Source organism: Clinocottus analis, unplaced genomic scaffold, assembly GCF_023055335.1.
Source record: "Clinocottus analis isolate CAN_PGR_092001 unplaced genomic scaffold, fCliAna1.0.p SCAF_36, whole genome shotgun sequence".
Taxonomy (NCBI): Eukaryota; Metazoa; Chordata; class Actinopteri; order Perciformes; family Cottidae; genus Clinocottus; species Clinocottus analis.
This window is the reverse complement of record NW_027176109.1, coordinates 951,070-969,087: the sequence shown is the minus strand read 5'-3', so window position 1 is coordinate 969,087 and position 18,018 is coordinate 951,070. Positions and strand designations below refer to the sequence as shown.

The 18,018-nt window shown below is 44.7% G+C and overlaps 1 protein-coding gene across 1 annotated transcript in view; it reads left to right on the top strand.

Annotated features, from left to right (window-relative positions):
* The window catches only part of LOC137799537 (CUB and sushi domain-containing protein 3-like), a gene marked incomplete at its 5' end in the record, with an annotated part of 388,544 nt that overhangs the window by 199,425 nt on the left and 171,101 nt on the right, over nucleotides 1–18,018 (top strand). Inside the window, one exon of the mRNA XM_068596333.1 lies at nucleotides 10,064–10,258. Within this exon, the coding sequence (XP_068452434.1) occupies nucleotides 10,064–10,258 (195 nt within the window). The remainder of the gene's footprint in view (nucleotides 1–10,063; nucleotides 10,259–18,018) is intronic.

Genomic DNA, 18,018 nt, shown 5'->3' with positions numbered 1-18,018 from the left:
TGAGCTCTGTGTTCTCTCCTCAGCGCTCATTTATTTTCCTCTGCGTTTCATCATCTTTACTTCTTTCCTTCCCCTTCCTCCCCTTCTTCCTCCCGCCCTTGTGTCTCCATGACTGGCGTTAAAGGAGCCGTCTAATTCCTGGGCTACTCCGGTTAATGCGGTTCCCCAGATGCCTACAATTAACCCCGTGTTGCTCGAAGCGTAACGGCACCAAGCGGTCGAAGCCCTTTGCCCTTTCCGGTCCAACACCCGTCAATAACCTTCTAATTGACCATGTCGACAACCCCAGGAGCGCAGAAGAGCGCCCCCTGTGTCCATTTACAGTAACGTAGTTTGATCCCATTTGGCTCCTACGGCGACGACGCTCGTCCTTTTCCCTCTGCTCCTTGTGTCCTTGATGACCTTCTGTCTCCTTTCCTTACCTTCTCCTGCACACACAGGCTGACCCCGGCCTGCAGCCTCCGCCCTCTTCTCACTGAATTGTATTCAATTAAATCAGATAATTAATTCGATATAAGTAAAAATATTAATCATAATAACAAAACAACAAAAATAATACTAATAAAAAAACACAAAAAATAAAAATAAATAATACAAAATAATAATAATACTAATACAAAAAATAACAATAAATAAATAAATAAATATATTTCATTCATTCACACTTGTAACTCTTAAAAAAAGTTTTTTCTTAACAATCCTTTTGAAATGAGTCGACCATACATTCATGTTGGCGTTGTTCCATTATTGAACTCGTACAACATAAACTCATTTTTCTTTCAATCCTTTTGTTTGTTTCTACAGTAAAATCATATTCACTCGTGTTGTAAACAACGTACACAGTCTGGCCGTGACTCTAACTCTGTACACTGCATTCATTTATAATACACCAAATCATTACATTAATCGCATGAGATCAGACTAACAACAGATTTGTGTGCAAAATTGCGGTCGCAACTCCATCTGCAGCCATGGAAGAGGAGATGACGAAGAGCAGCCGCCCAGAGACCAGCAGCAGCTCTGGTTTCATGGTCACGCTTCCTCCTCTTCGCAGGCCTAAAGACTGAAGTCACAGAGATATTTATAGAGGTGGCGTTCGGCCCCAGATGACTTGGCGAGCTTTTAAATATTTCATTAAAACTCTTACCGGCATCAACACGTCTGTGTGCTCGCTGCATGTCGTCAGAGTCCGTTCGTCCCAACAGGATCCAGAGCAACAGGTGTCTCACTTTTTACCTGGTGGCTTTCTATCCCAACGCGTTCGTGGTCGCTCGCTGCAACCTTTGCGTGAATGCTTCAGCGTAAATAATAAACACGCAGAGTGTACATTAAATATTGACAGCGGGCTTTTACAGGACGCCTCCATGTCCTGTCGGCCTTTCTCAACAGCTGCTGATCGACGTGCTCGTGTTGCTGCAGCGCATTTAAAAGCGTCGTGGTGTTGAAGCATCGGCTCGTCACTGTTTACCAACTGTTCAGGTTCATTTGCACCCGTCACACTGAAACGCTTCTTTTAAAGCTTCTAGTTTTACTGTTGTTAGTCTTTTGATCTCAACTCCCAATTAAAACAAGACAATAACTTCTGAGGATGTTCGCTTTGGGGTTGCAGTAACTGTACAGTATCACGGTATAGATGTATGTATACGGTATAGATGTATGTTTATGGTATAGATACGGTATAGATGTATATATACGGTGTAGATACGGTATAGATGTATGTTTATGGTATAGATACGGTATAGATGTATGTTTATGGTATAGATACGGTATAGATGTATATATACGGTGTAGATACGGTATAGATGTATATACACGGTGTAGAGCGGTTTTTGCTCCATTACCAATATGAAGCAAAACAAACTTTTGTGTTAATTGGCCCCAAATTACAGGAGAAAAATTGTTTTGTTGAAATAGACTCGAGGTTCCTGACAGTCCAAAAGCCTTCATGCAATTAACACATTCATGTGTTTCTTTTATGCATTTAAAACCTGAAACACAAGAGGAAGAGCTGACTGGAGAGGAAGGTCAACACATTTCCTTGTATTTACACAACAGTTGCTGTGTTGTGATGGATCATGATGAAGTCGTGGACCTTCATATGGCAGATCTCGCTATAAAAACTGTGTAATTTACTCATAACCAGTAACATATATACTAATATTTACACATCTGAACACACAACTCTCATTACACTATTTCAATATAACACCAACATCATTCAAATAGCAGAGATTCACCTTTTTTGAGCTTAAGTTATGACATTTTCGAGCAGAAGCCTAAAAATAGGTGCGTTTTCAAAAGGTTAAACCAGTAAGAAACCATCTTTAATAATACGTGTGACATTTTACGTCCAGACACCTTAATCCTAATTCTTTATTGTTATTTCTTCTCTCGCTCACCGTGACGTGTAAACATGCGGCGGCGCTTAAACCCTCGACCACGGCCGCTGTCACGCCGTGGCGGTCCGAGCGCGTTCTACGAGTCGTTGGCTTTCATCTCCACGTGTTTGCAACGTGGAACCGGGTCGTAAAGCGGCGCCGAGCTAAACCAGGACGGAGGGTTTCCTCCTACAATGTACAGCATCGGTTCTCTGAGAATCTCCAAACGTTTTGTCTTCGTAACTGAAATATCTGAATCCAGTAGATTTGGGGGCTCCGTGGCGATGCCGGCCGTACTCGGACCACAACGTGTACGGCTTCAGCTTCCTATGACTCTCATTCATTCTTCAACAGCCTGGTGTTACACGGCGCCGCTCGGCCCACAGCATGAATATTTAAACAACAATCTGAGACGTATGTTCTGCTCTGCAGCCTCTGCAGCCGGCGCGTTCACAGGAATCCCTGCTATGATGGCTGCTACGCATTTATTTTTAACGGTTTGTATTCCAAAACAAATTGTGTATTGTCTGTGACGATGGCCCCGCGACGGAAATAAATGTGATGGAGGAGATTTTTAGTGCCGCAATTCATCAGGACACGTCGTCACCTGGTGTCCCCATCGCTGTCGTGACACACGCACAACACGCGTGGTTAACGCGCTCCTCCGCCTCGCAATGTGCATGTGGATATGCACGAGCCGCTCGCTCTGTTGACCGGGGAAAGTGTGTGTGATGCTCAGAGACACTCGGATGTGATTGAATCGTGACGGCGATCATGGGAGTTTGAATCGGCGTGTGGAGGAGGACGCGGGGAAGGACGCGGCCGGCTGGAATTTAACTTCTCTGCCGCTTGTGAATCTTTTAGTCGAGCGTCTTGGATTGAAAAACAGCTCCAACTTTCTGTGCCTTGCATTACTGATAAGTGCCTCTACTATGACCTGTCTCTGTGTGATCCTGCAGTCTGAACCCTTGAGCAAGGCCTGAAGGGGTCAAGCTGCATTTATTAAGGAGAGGAGGGATGGAGGAGGAGGTTTCTTTCAACGGCCGTCGCTTGTCGCGTCCCAATGGGATGGAGGGAGGCTCTGCACGAGCTGGGAGTAATGCTATCTGCTTGCCCTTTGTTGAAGGTTGTTGTATTTGCTGTGAAAACATTGCCGTGTCTATCTGGGAGAAAAAAAACAGAAAAAAACCTGCCTGGATGCCATTTCAACCTGCCCTTTATTTGGAAAAGTCTTTGAAAGACAGGTGACCCAGAAAACATCATTTCATCTTTTCTCCCCAAATCATTTCATCTGTCCTCCCGTGGCTATGCAGAGTGACCGCTGAGTTGGAAGAGTGTGTGTGTGTGTGTGTGTGTGTGTGTGTGTGTGTGTGTGTGTGTGTGTGTGTGTGTGTGTGTGTGTGTGTTGTTTACCAGCTCGCATTGCCCTGTGATCCAACATGGCTCCAGTCAATACTCTCCCCCCGCCTGCACGGGGAAATCCAGCGAAGCAGCCAGGATGCCAGACAGGCGGCCTGCAGGCAGCTCCTGTGGGGGAAGTGTGTGTGTGTGTGTGTGTGTGTGTGTGTGTGTGTGTGTGTGTGTGTGTGTGCTCACAAACACACCACTCCGTCAAACTTCCATCTTCCTTCAAAGCGCTGCAGCGTCATTAGATGCACAGGATGAGATAAATAGCTCTTCTCTCTCGCGCCCACCTCCCTCATTCAACAGTTCCTGCAGCGAGAGAGACGACCGAAGCCCCAACAGCCAGTTCCATTTGTCAATTCTTCCATTTGTGCAAACATGCAGAAGATGTAGCTTCATGTTTCTCTCCTGTCTGACATGAAGTGGATGCAATAACGTGCAAAAACAGTTAAACAACTTAAATTCTGGAACTATCTCAACTATAGTAGACTATAAGTCTGTGTTGTAGCTGCAGGAGAAACAACATAAGTTGTAGGTCAACATGTTGTTTGTTATAAAGACAGAATCCCTCAACGTGGTTTCACTCGGGTCTTATTCGCTCTTCGTACTCAAATACATCCAATAAGCAAAATAAATATAAAACATGTCCTGTGTCGACGTTCTCTTGTAAGATTGAGACGTTGTTCGTAAAGATTTACAACCGCTGCGTCTTTCTCCTCCTGATGGGTCCACAAAGGTCGGAGAGGCTGATGTTGTTGGTCATTGTTGGCGTTTCTCTCTGGCGTCGCACACGACGCTCGCTGCGACTCCACCCGGCGTCTCTCTGCAGAGTGGGTGGTGCTGTGTGTCTCTGCAGAGTGGGTGGTGCTGTGTGTCTCTGCAGAGTGGGTGGTGCTGTGTGTCTCTCTGCAGAGTGGGTGGTGCTGTGTGTCTCTGCAGAGTGGGTGGTGCTGTGTGTCTCTGCAGAGTGGGTGGTGCTGTGTGTCTCTGCAGAGTGGGTGGTGCTGTGTGTCTCTGCAGAGTGGGTGGTGCTGTGTGTCTCTCTGCAGAGTGGGTGGTGCTGTGTCTCTCTGCAGAGTGGGTGGTGCTGTGTCTCTCTGCAGAGTGGGTGGTGCTGTGTGTCTCTCTGCAGAGTAGGTGGTGCTGTGTCTCTCTGCAGAGTGGGTGGTGCTGTGTGTCTCTCTGCAGAGTGGGTGGTGCTGTGTCTCTCTGCAGAGTGGGTGGTGCTGTGTGTCTCTCTGCAGAGTGGGTGGTGCTGTGTGTCTCTCTGCAGAGCGGGTGGTGCTGTGTCTCTCTGCAGAGTGGGTGGTGCTGTGTGTCTCTCTGCAGAGTGGGTGGTGCTGTGTGTCTCTCTGCAGAGTGGGTGGTGCTGTGTGTCTCTCTGCAGAGTGGGTGGTGCTGTGTGTCTCTCTGCAGAGTGGGTGGTGCTGTGTGTCTCTGCAGAGTGGGTGGTGCTGTGTGTCTCTCTGCAGAGTGGGTGGTGCTGTGTCTCTCTGCAGAGTGGGTGGTGCTGTGTCTCTCTGCAGAGTGGGTGGTGCTGTGTCTCTCTGCAGAGTGGGTGGAGCTTTTTGTGGTTTGTTTCTCTCTCTCGGTGCAGTTTGTTCAGGTTTTGATGAGTTTTTGTTGCACCACCCCCCTGGTGTTTAGGAGCAGCTGTTTTCCAAAAGTTCAGTTCGATCAACAATTTATTTAGGGCGCTCCAGACAGCAGCGCTAGTTAGCTCAGGGCTAACGCTGGATCCCAAACACTTGATTTCTTTAGGGGGGGCTCTTGAAACCCTCGTAAAAGTGGAACATCCTGATTCAACGTGAAGTGCCGGCTCTTATTCAATACTTGAATATTGCTTCTTTCCTTCAGCGATGCGGCGACTGTACAGCTGCAACAGTTTCCTCTGCAGTGAGCGGCCGAACGCAAGCAAACTGCTTCCAGTGTGTGTCACACGTCCTTGGAGTTAATCCTCCAGCCGTGTCTGCCTGAGACATTAGTTATGACTCGCGGTACAAATCAAAGGCCAATGAGTCAGAGCTGCTGTAATTACAGCTGCAATGTATCTATTACTTTTTAATTAGTGACCCGGGGTGACTTTCTGCAAACTACAACACGCGCTCGCGTTCCCTCCACACCGCTTCCTGCAGAACAGTTGCCACCAGTAATGATTCTAACTGTGGATGTCTTTTATGTAATCTCTGAATCACTTGGTACACCAACACGTATTGTTCGGGCTGCAGGATGTTTCCTTTCGTTTGTCTTTCTTTCATCGACTTTATTCTCCTGCGAAGACGAATCCACAAGAAATTATTAAAGGCCATTACATTCGCCGGAAAAAATGTGGCGTCATCCTGTAAAAATAATTTATATGTTATCATATTTTTATCCGGCTGAGTGCAATCTGTCTGAGATCCCGGCAACATCTGGCAGATGAAATTATAATTCCAATCAGGGTACACGGTTTGATTTGTAACACACACACACACACACACACACACTTTTAAGTCCTTGATTAGACTCCGAGTCACATCCAAGTCGCAGCAGTTTAGTCAAGACACTTGTTAGCAGTAGCACATCCCATGCAGCGTGTATATATATATATATATATATATATATATATATATATATATATATATATATATATATATATATATATATATATATATTGCATCATGCAGATGCGTCATCAAAGGTACGATGGAGTATCTGTCCATCGTACCCCCCCCCCCCTCCAGGTATATTGCGTCGTTAATGTTGTGGCTTTAGAGAGGCATTAAAATGACTCGACCCTGCAGAGCTGCATGAAATGTACAGCATGTGACGCGTAGGCACCTAACCTTGTTTTCCTTTTAAACATAATTGGCTCAGAACATCCACTAATAAGTCGTGTGCAGAAGGCTTGGCAGCCTCATTCAGCTCCTGCTGATCAACTGCTCTTCGTTTTCTTTAAATTGCCCGGATGAGTGTTAAATAGCTGAAGCGCAGCGAGCCGCTGGTCTCCCGCCATCCTCGTCCTCAGAGGGGAAACCGTCCAGTCAAACACCATCGGTGTGATGGAAGGCTTTGTGGGAACCGGGGAGTTCTGCACAACATCTGGTCGCACACACACACACACACACACACACCCTTCCCCCTGACCGACTGATGTTGTGTCTTGTTTGGATGCTTTTGATTCAGAGAGCTCTCAGCGCAGCAGCAGCGCTGCACTTTCACTCCGCTGTTCTCTGCATCAAAGTGGAGACGGCTTATTGTGGGCAGTGTTTAGATATTTAGATTGCCTTTCATGTGTTGGTGTCGCACTTTGCTTAACCCCCCCCTCTCCCATCAAATTTGATATTTCAGACAATTGCATTTAAATTCCACAGGCTCTCTCTGACTCCCACGATGACACAGTCTGTTTGTTAGCGGGCGTCACGCTGCTGCACTGCGAGCATACAAGCTGAGTCTTTACCCTCGGATTAATATTCACAGTATAACCACATTTCTGGATGCAGTTTTTTCGATCTATTGCTTTACCTTTCTGTTCAGATGTGTGCCATCCTGCTCACAGCACCATGGATTATATATAAGAGAGCAACCTTGTCGGTTTGCACATCTGAATGTCAAGTCAAAAAAATCGACTGCCGTGGTTAAACCCGACAAAACTTTGTGTAAATAATAGTTTTCGCATTTTTTATTTTTTTTTCTAATGCAAAATAGGTGCAAATGTAATCCTTCGGAGACGGAGCCGCCGCTCTGGTCAGATGTCAAACCTGTTTGCATTCTCAACTCTGCCTCTCGCCGCTCACCCGGCGTCGGTCACGTATCATTAGCGCTGCGTTAGCTCGGCCTCGCGCCGCACCGAGACATCGCTCACACGGGCTGTCAATCACTCCGTCCTGCTGGTGGTTAATTTTGCTCGTATGAAAATAAACAGCCGGCATGATTTTATATTGCATTCATTTGAGATCATGCGTATACGAGGTGTGTGTGTGTGTGTGTGTGTGTGTGTGTGTGTGAGTGTGAGTGAGAGCATCTGCAGGGCAAAGTGGATTGGTAATTGGATTTTCGAAATTATTCCTGGAAATTATTAGTCTTAGAAAATGCAGCCTCTCACTGAAATCAACTGCTCAGATCGACTTCTCCACCCGTCTCGTACGGATTGTACGTTTTTAAAATGCCTTTTTGTTCGCCGGTTGCACTCAAACGGACGCCTCACATCAGAAGGAACACTTCTGACTGGACCATCGGTGAGCAGCTTCAGGCTGCAGGAAGACTCTGCATCTTTAAGAATAATTGGTTTTGTTCATCGTTAGCCACAGACTCAGTGATGAAGTATTCTTTGTCATGAAGCTTAAGACTCGCTTTTTAGAAACACGCTTCATATTTGATGGTTAAATGAAGTATCTGAGCTTATTTGAGTTGTATTTGTTATATTTAATAATATCTCCAAGCTGATTTTATTCGATTTAAATTAATTTTTTTTCACCAAAAGTGATCTTTTCTTGACTGCTGTCGCTCGTATGAAATACTTAACTGTGAATAGATGACAAAGCACGAGTTCACTAATCCCTAAAATGCACAATATTAGGAAAGTAGTTTCCGAAAAGACAATAATAATAATAATAATAATACCGTTGTCTGAAGCGCAGACATGAGGTTGCCTTCAGCCGCCAAACGGACCTCAGATCTTTAGCTTTCAAACTGAAGCAAGAGGAGATGATGGTGCGCTATGTTCTCTACGGGTTCAATCATCTTTGGAGATAGTTTTCATGCAGACGTGTTGCAGATGGAGTTCTGGTGGTCGGATGTACTGCAAGATGGTGTTGAAGCTGGAGAATACAGGATGGAGGAGCAGGCCTTTATCTCAACTTAGAGATGATCCGTCAGTAGTTTAGCTCATAAACACAATGTGATGGTGTTCCTCATTTCTTGATGAAGTACACGTTCGATATGCCATCTTCAAAAGTGTTTCTGCCAAAGGATTTAAATAAAAAATAGAAGATAGGAATGCAATTTAGTACAAGCAATATTTGTTATTGTTATGTTAGTTTTGTCTCATGCAGTTTAATCCCTCAACATGTTCGTACCATGATTAACGGACGTTTGGAATATATTCAGGTCCCTGTTCATGTACCGGCCTTCTGACTTCACCACATTGTTATTTTACAGATTAAATAACACATGTAACATTTGTTTTGGGTCATAAATGAAAGGGTACAAACTAAAGGTAATAAACGAAACATAAAGAGATGACGCGGTAAAACGGGCTGAAAGTGGTGTGAGTGTTTTCATGGCCGGTCAGTATTCGTGTGCGGTCGCTATCAGGTAATACCAGCTCTTAAAATTGGACATTCAGTGCTGTAATTTATTTTTTAATACGTTTTTGTGTGTGAGTTTTTTTTACCTTTTTTTTTTTTTTTTTTTTTTGAAACTTTGACAATAATACGAGTTCTGTAACAGCTTTTAAGGAACCGAGGCCGAGCAGGAGGATGATTACAGTCTGCAGCTCCTTTCACGTTCTCTCGCCATCTTTTCTTTTTAACGACCTTGCTTTTTCTTTGCTTTGGGCTTTGTGTGAATGCGCTTGTTGCTCTCTCACCCCCCCCATCACCCCCCCACCCACCACTGCAGCTTTATTGTTATTTTGTGAACTCCTAATGTAAAGAGATGGGTGCAACACCGTTGTGGTGCTTCAACATTCTCTGTCAAGAGCATTGTTTTTTATCATCTTCCCTCGGTAATTTCAGCTCTGCAGACATTATTAAGCGTCTGAGTCGCGATGTTATAAATGTCAGCCTGACATTTACTGGCTAACGGCACGAAACAAACGCTCCCGACGCCGGAGCCAAGATGACTAACAAACCCAAATATGATACGGACATCTTTTTAGATCGCTAGAACTACGAACACGCAACCGCACCGCTTTGCTGGCATGACCACACACATTTAGGAAAACACTGGAAAGTGCATATCTTCCCAGAGCTGAGAAGCAGCTTGTGTGGAAACCCGGGCGTTCCACCCAAAGGCATCCTGGTTGTATAGAAGTCACTGCTTCATGTGTTAAAGCTGCATTCTCTCTCCTGACCACCAGGGGGCGACTCCTCTGGTTGTATAGAAGTCTATGCTTCATGTGTTAAAGCTGCATTCTCTCTCCTGACCACCAGGGGGCGACTCCTCTGGTTGTATAGAAGTCTATGCTTCATGTGTTAAAGCTGCATTCTCTCTCCTGACCACCAGGGGGCGACTCCTCTGGTTGTATAGAAGTCTATGCTTCATGTGTTGAAGCTGCGTTTCTCTTTCAATCTTTCCAGAGCTGAGAAGCAGCTCGTGTGGGAACCCGGGCGTTCCCCCTAAAGGCATCCTGAATGGGACGCAGTTCAACGTCGGGGGGAAGATCCGCTACCGCTGCGTCACCGGCTACGTCCTGGACGGCCATTCGCTCCTCACCTGCGTGACCACGGCGGCCGGCGTGTCTGTGTGGGACTTCCCCGTGCCGATCTGCAGAGGTAAGGCGCCGTTTCATCGCCGAAATTGAGTTATAAATCATTCAAACTGCAGATGATTACTGCTGCTGGCCAAACTTTCTCCCAGTAGTACAATGTGACTGTGAGGGATCGGCGGTTACATGTTATCGGCACATTTTAAGGCTTCCCCGAAGACATTTAAAATGAGCATTTTTTGCTTAAAGTTAATTGCTTCCACATGATTGACAGCTTGATGTTCGTGCGATAGATACCGTGAAGTCTGCCACAGCTCTGCCTGAGATCTGTAAGTTTGGTTTCAATCTAATAAGATGGAATGATTTTAATCATGTTGAAGAACTTGATTAGATACTCCGTGGCTCAAAAAGGTTAATTAAATATTTATAAATACATTAATTCCTTGAGCAGGAGTGGTACGTTTTACTGGATCTCTGCATCTCTGCCTGGGCTGCACTTAAAAGCAGAGTGCTGGGACAGTCTGGAGGATCTAAAGTGAAGCCAACACATCATTCAGTCGCACCTGGAACCTGTGAAACTACTTTGGGCCTTTTCCCTGCCGAGGCTGCTGACACATGACATTTTTTAGCCTTTAAATCTTCTGCCTGGCTCAGTAAAAGGGACCCAAATCACGCCATCTCGTCTAATAATGCACCAAATCTTCACATCGCACAGAAGGAAGCTCTTCAGCATGCCGGCCCAACGTTTCCACATCACTCACGCGCTGTCGACTCACTCAACACGCACAAAACACATAGACATAAACAGTATGCGCGAACAGCAAGAGCCAAGATCCATTTACAGTATTAAAAATACTTCAAAGTTTCAGCATTGCTTGAGGTGTAATCGATTTTTCCTTTCTGACACTCGGAGAGCGTCGTAATGGTTTTTGCTTCATTTTCTGCTCGGGGAATCTTCCCAGCGTGTTCAGAAATACTGCGTTGGCCAGGATTTGAACCCTAAAGGATGCTGTGCATCGGTAATTTGTCTCGCGTGAAGTCTTCTGCTCAACCATCAGGAACAGAGAATGAAGAGGAAGGCCATGGCATCATGATGGTTTCCTACTGACAGCCGGTTGATGAATGACTGGTGCTCTTCATACCGAGCCGTTTATCCCTCGCTGTGCTCAGACGACACGTCGTCAACACTGACGCAAATAATCCACGACATACCGTCAAATGTGGGTTTTAAGACTCGCTCCTTTTGTAAGCCGAATATACTAAATGTAAAGAAAAAGTCGTTCCCACCTGAACCCCCCCGTACTATTTGTTATGAACATCCAATAATCGATTAATATATTCAATCATCAGATCTGTTCAACTGAGTTCCTCCACAAAGACTCATGCAAAAAGCGCCATTATTAAATATTGTGTTTCCCATAGATTGCATGCACCAGTGTGTAGTCCAAGCAGCGAGCTAGCAGCCCGAGCAGCGAGCTAGCAGCCCGAGCAGCGAGCTAGCAGCCCGAGCAGCGAGCTAGCAGCCCGAGCAGCGAGCTAGCAGCCCGAGCAGCGAGCTAGCAGCCCGAGCAGCGAGCTAGCAGCCCGAGCAGCGAGCTAGCAGCCCGAGCAGCGAGCTAGCGCCAGATCCTTCCACAAGAATGTGTGGCTGCATTGTTGGAGCTCAAGTAAACAACATTGAAGATTCAGCAGAAAAATGAAGTGTTGTCGGCGCCAGCTGCAGCAGCTCGTGTGGTGTTTTGTTATGAATGTATATCGGTACATTGATGTTCACGTACGTTTAGTGAAGTTAGAAGTTCTTGAGTCAAGGACATACATCACTCCCTTTACCCCAACTCAACCAGGAAGTGCTGCCGCGCTCTCACTTTAAGGCCGGGTATCCTTGACAGTTAAGTTTGTTATTTTTAGCGACAGCCTCCACTTAACACAGTAGACTGCGAGGAAAATGAAGTGGCATTTAAGCAGAAGCTCTTAGCGGGATGATTGATTGAAAGCCGTTCCCGTAGATACTGATCATTTCCTTTCAATCCAGCACAATCGACTGCTCTTGTGTTTTTCTTTTTGCTGTATTACTGAAAATAGTCCTCTTCGAATCAAATCAAAAATCAAACATCTTGCACAAGGACATGTTTGGAGTCGGTCTGTGCCTCTTTATTCAAGCAGAGAGCTCTTTCTTTTGACATGAAAAGCAGGAAAAACATCCTAACTGAACACATGTGATACATGTTGATGGTATATTGCCGACATGTCATCATCCTTCACGCACCGTGAGAGGCGCCACCTGCTGAACATCCGCCCATTCACACCGTCGCCCCACGAAGGGACGCTGGTGGACGACCAGGCCTGAGATTTGTGCAAAGTCATCCCAACAGAGAGGAGAGAGAGAGTATACTGAACCAGTCAAAGATCCCCCTCCCCCTCCCATTTCAATAGACCGGCCAAAGGAAATCACAAAGCCGGCAGAGCAACTCATTCTACCGTGGAAGGCACAGCAGAGAAAAAGAAGATGCTCAGTATATGACTGAGAAATGAGTTCAGAGGGAACAAAACGCTGCGGATGGAGGGTTGCTTTTGCTTTTAGGGATGGTGTTAGCCCCGATTGACAGGCCAGAAACATCCCTCCTCCAAAGGCCTGCTTTCTCCCTCTATCTCTGTCACACACACACACACACACACACACACACACACACACACACACACACACACACACACACACACACACACACACACACGACTAAATCCAGCCCAGCTCCTGTATGTAGGCAGATGGTCCTTTGATCTCATTTCCTTGGAGATCCTGCCCTTTCTGCTCATCACCAATTGTTTCACACTCAACACAAAATCCCTCCCAAATCCCCCCTCCTTCCCCTCCCCCCCCCAACACCTCAGTTTCTCAACCAGTCACCTCCTCTCGTCGCCATCCCTCGTTCCTCTTTCATCTTCCTCCCCGGCCTCTCCTCCATCTTCCGTCCTCTGTGGTTGTGTGTTCGGCTGACGGGAAGACGGGAGGAATGAAAAGAGGAGGGGAGAGAGAGAAGGGCAGAGGAGACTAATGCACAATACAAACACCGCTTTAACAGGATCATGAAGCCACATTTGTCCCAACATTAAACCTCAATACTAAACTGTGGAATTATCAGATGTGAGTATATTTGCTGGACCGAGTTGTTGATTAAAAAATGGTCACTGATGTTGTTTAAACCTGGAGGCACAACATGCAAATCAGTATGGACGGAGCGATGTCATTCAGTATTAAACTTGTTAATGTGGTCTCATATGAAACAACCCACACATCACCATCATGCTTACTCATCTCCATCATTGGGAAACGGTGTAATTGATGGTGTGGAAGGTTTATAGGAGAGCCATAACAATGTACTTTAGTTACTGTGACGCCAGGTGTTTTATCCCCTGGAGATCAACCATGAGTGCGTGTTTCATCCTTTGCGTGTGCCACTTTTAAAATGCGACAACAGCGCTTGAAAGGTTGACAGTAAAACAGAGAGCGAGAGATGTAAGTAGATGGATGGAGGAGAGAGAAAAAAACTTCAGACCGCATCAACTCCAAAGCAAGAGATGGAGAATTAATGGCTATTCTAATCGCGAGCCGCCACCGCGCCTCCCAGGAGCCCATTCTGGTTCCCACAATCTAATTTGTCTCCGGACGCTCATGAAGCCGGGCGGCGGGACAGCTAGCGGCGGGACAGCTAGCGGCGGGACAGCTAGCGGCGGGACAGCTAGCGGCGGGACAGCTAGCGGCGGGACAGCTAGCGGCGGACGTTGCGGCAGCGCGAGAGAATACGGTCTATTGATACGCCGTCATGGTCGCTGTCCAACGGAACGAGAGAACTAGTATGAAGGTAGATTTGTGTCAAATTTCTTGTTAAGTAGATGATCTCCAAATCTTTGCTTTCAATTCCAAAAAACGCTCTCCAAAAAAATAAAAAAACGCTCTCAAAACCAAAAATTGCTCTGAAAAAAAAACCTCTCTCAGAACTCAAATGGGCTAAAAAAAAAATGGCTCAAAAAAACTTTACAGATTGAGAGAGCAGGTTTTTTTTTTCGGAGCAAATTTGAGTTCTGAAAGCTTTTTTTTTTTTTTTGTTGTTTTTATTAAGAGAATTTTTTTTTTTTTAAGGTGTAATTTTAGTTTTGAGAGCGTTTAAAAAAAAAAAAAAATTAAAGCACTTTTTTGAATGGAGAGCAAAGATTTGGAGACAATTCACTTACAAACAAGAAATTTGCTCGGGTAAAAAAGACACAAATCTACCTCCATAAACGAGGAAAGAAAACCAGGTTTCACATCCACGTCTGCTAATGCAACCGGACTGACGCGCTGTGCTCCTTCTCAACTCTTTGCCACTCGAGTCGAACATGTTTTCCGTCCCAGTGAGCGCTGAAGTGTCCTCGCTGTTACAACTGATATGGAAACGGCTCAATATTGAAGCCGCCGGCGCCAGAAGTCCTTCAATTCGCTCTCAAAAGGCTGATAACTAGCAACCATCGTCACAGCGTCTCGGTAAGAACTGAGTTACCAAGGTGATCCCCACGTTACATATTCATTGATTTCGCTCCGGATAATGACGTGACGTGAATATCTTTTTCAGCCAACAAAAAAAATGACCTCACTCTTATGTAACGTGGTTACTGCTCTATCATTATTCAATCAAAGAGCAAGTTGGCATCCGTTGTAATCGTCATTATGACCAGCAGGAAGAGGACGTTGCATCTCTGCAGTCGTTGCATATCTCTCTGTAATACTTCTCAGCCGTATCAATATTTAACGCCACAGCTGAGCCGATGAGCGAGTCGCCTTTTTGCATTAACACAGGAATCATTACAAAGGAAGAACCTGAGGTAGTGTCAAGTTATACATGAGCCTCTTCCCTCTTTCCTTTGGGGTGCATATTTCTAAGTAGAAAGACAAGTGTTGTATATCTGATCAAAGTCAAGGAGAGAGAGGCTTAATCCCTCCTCAAGTAGCATTAGATTGCTGATGCTCGGGATGTAAATGAGCTCAGCTAAAGCAGTCCTAATCCTCGCCACCATCTTCTTTTCTTCCTTTTTTTTTACACTGTCACTGTTTTTTTAAAAAGGACGGATCCTCCTTCGTCTTCCAGAGGCACGCTCTGATGATTTGCGAGGGAACACATTGCCCAGGATTCAGTGGCTCTTTTTTAAAGTCACTAAACCTCGTCGCTGCAGTGAAAACGCTGCATGTGAATATATAGATCCTGTGAGCAGTTTACAGTCGAAAGCCTTTTAAAATGCTGGAGCCGTAAAGTTTTATTTTATTTTTTTGTTGAGTCCCAGACAGCGGCTTACTGGTTCATGAATTTACAGGAACATGCACGGACGTGTCCCAAAGAAACCTGTTTTAAGTGTTTATGTGCAATGACAAATTGCTCTCCAGCATCGTCCCAAAAGTTCCCGTGCAATTAAATTGGTTCCAATTGTGAACACGTTAATGAGTTGTAGCATCGCTGTTAAACGCAGGTGTGAAATCCTTCTCACACCTTGAGGAATCCACATGCTGGAATATTGCTGCTCAACCCGCTAATCACCAACCAGAGGTTTGTAGGTTCGACCAAAGCGTCTCATTCTATGGAAGCCCATTTCTGACACACACACACACACACACACACACACACACACACACACACACAAATTAGGACCAAAAAAACAAAAAATAGGACCCCAACCCCCCCAAAAAATTAAGACCAAAAAAAAATTAAATAAAATTAGGACACATAAAAAAAAATTTAAAAAAATTAACACTAAAAAAAACAAACATTAGGACAATAAAAAAAAAATCAACTTTTTTTTTTCGTTGACGAAAATAAATCATCTAAACAAAACGTTATTTCATCACTTTGGTTTTGCAATACCTTCATTTAAATGTAAATATGTATTGTTCATACAACAAAACAAGTACAAGTCACAAAATAGTTCAATCTTGTTTCAATTCACGTATTCTTTTATTTTAACATTGTTTAACACTGTTTTATATTCAAGTGCTCTTGTTATTTACCAAAAGATAAGTTTTCAATGTCAACCACCTGTAACTGTACTGATGGGTTACTTTAAAGTAAATAATTAATTTAATATATGTGTGGACTTTGTATTTTACTCAGTTATTAAAAATGGTCAATGGAAGGACAACAATGTACTTTTTTTTTTTGGTCCTATTTTTTTTTTTTTTACGGTGGAAATGTGCTTCCATAGGATGCAGATTATTTAATTAAAAAAAAAGATTAAAAAAAAATCCTTTTATTAAATCCACATCTTTAGTAATGAAGGATCTCTGTGCTGCTGTGACGCTCTGGGCCTTCGGTGTCTTGCTCAAGGACACTTCAACATGCAAACTATGGAGACGAGGGATCCAACCGGCCTCCTTGTCGTCATCTTTTTGCCAAATATTAGTTATTTTTGGAGTCTTAATAGGTTGGACTATTTAGTTTAGGCGCTGGGGCCCGAACATTTATCTTCTTTGCAACAGAAAAAGTTGGAGGAACCACTGCGTTAGCATACGCTAGCTTCACGCTACGAGCTAAAGCCGGACGCCTCCGTGAACCTCGCGACCTCCGGATTCAGACGCTGCAGTCCGATCTCTTCTCCCACAAAGCGTCACCTTTTCATGACGATTATCTCGGGCTCTGCAAACTCCACACGCGGCAGTTTGACTTTGAAATAAAGAAGAACTTCCTGGGCGTCGAGCGCAGGTGAAGTCGTGAGGTTTGGACTGACGCCTCCCTCGTGGGGTCGGGTTCAGTGTCGGCTCAGTGCATGGACCTTCTCTTCTCTCTTCTCTCTCCTGCACATCCCCCCACACATTCATAGTCACTCTCCACTTTACCCATCACCTGTCACTTTCAACAATCATAACCTCATTCTGTGCACTTTACTTCACCTTTACTCTTATTATTGTTATTATTATTGATCGTTACACCTTTGTTTCTATTTTTTAATTGCACCGCTAATTATCTACTGCATATTTACTGCACCGTACTTATTTACTTATTACTTGTTTTTATCCAAATTTTATTTTATACTTTCTCTTGTATAGTTAAATGTTCGTTGTTGTTGTTGTTGTGTTGTGATGCACCTCCCGCCAGGACAAATTCCTCGTTTGTACCAAATCACGTGGCAATAAAAAGTTTCTGATTCTGATTATAATCTGTGTTTCTTCAGTGCTCTGTCATCATATTTACTGCTACATCCACATCCTGAAATCCCACCAGTGTTATTGTTGTTACAGCGATGGAAGTGTTCAAATAGCTCTCGCCGTTCATGTTTTAGTCCAGGTATGAAAAGCTTTCGCTATTTCTAGGTCTGAACTGGGTCTGACAGGTGTTGCTCCCAGACTGTGGGCAGTTACATTTCCATGTGTATTATTTCCAGGCTACACATACCTCCACCTCTTTCCTTTACCTGTCACTCACACTTCTTCTGCATCTGGGCTCTTTCTGAGTGGAGTGATGTTCAAAGGCGATCAGACGGAGCAAGTCTGTTATCATGGAAACCACTTCAGAGAAAACTATATAAGGAGAGATCGTTCTTTTTTTATTCCTTCCTGAATCCTATTTTGGGGGTAAAAAAAAAAAAAAAGATCAGAGGAACAAAGAAGCGCTTTCATTTTTGTTTACGGTTTTGAGAGAGCCTTTTTATTGTGTTTCTCTGTCTCTTCCCTTTGTGATGTCAGAGGTATAATTCGCCACAGAGGCGACGGTTTGGCGTCTGTGCTGCCGCTCGCCGGCCTGCGGCTTCTGCTCGCCGTCTAATTTACAAGCTACAGTATTGAGTCTTCCCGCTGTGCGTTAATGTCTG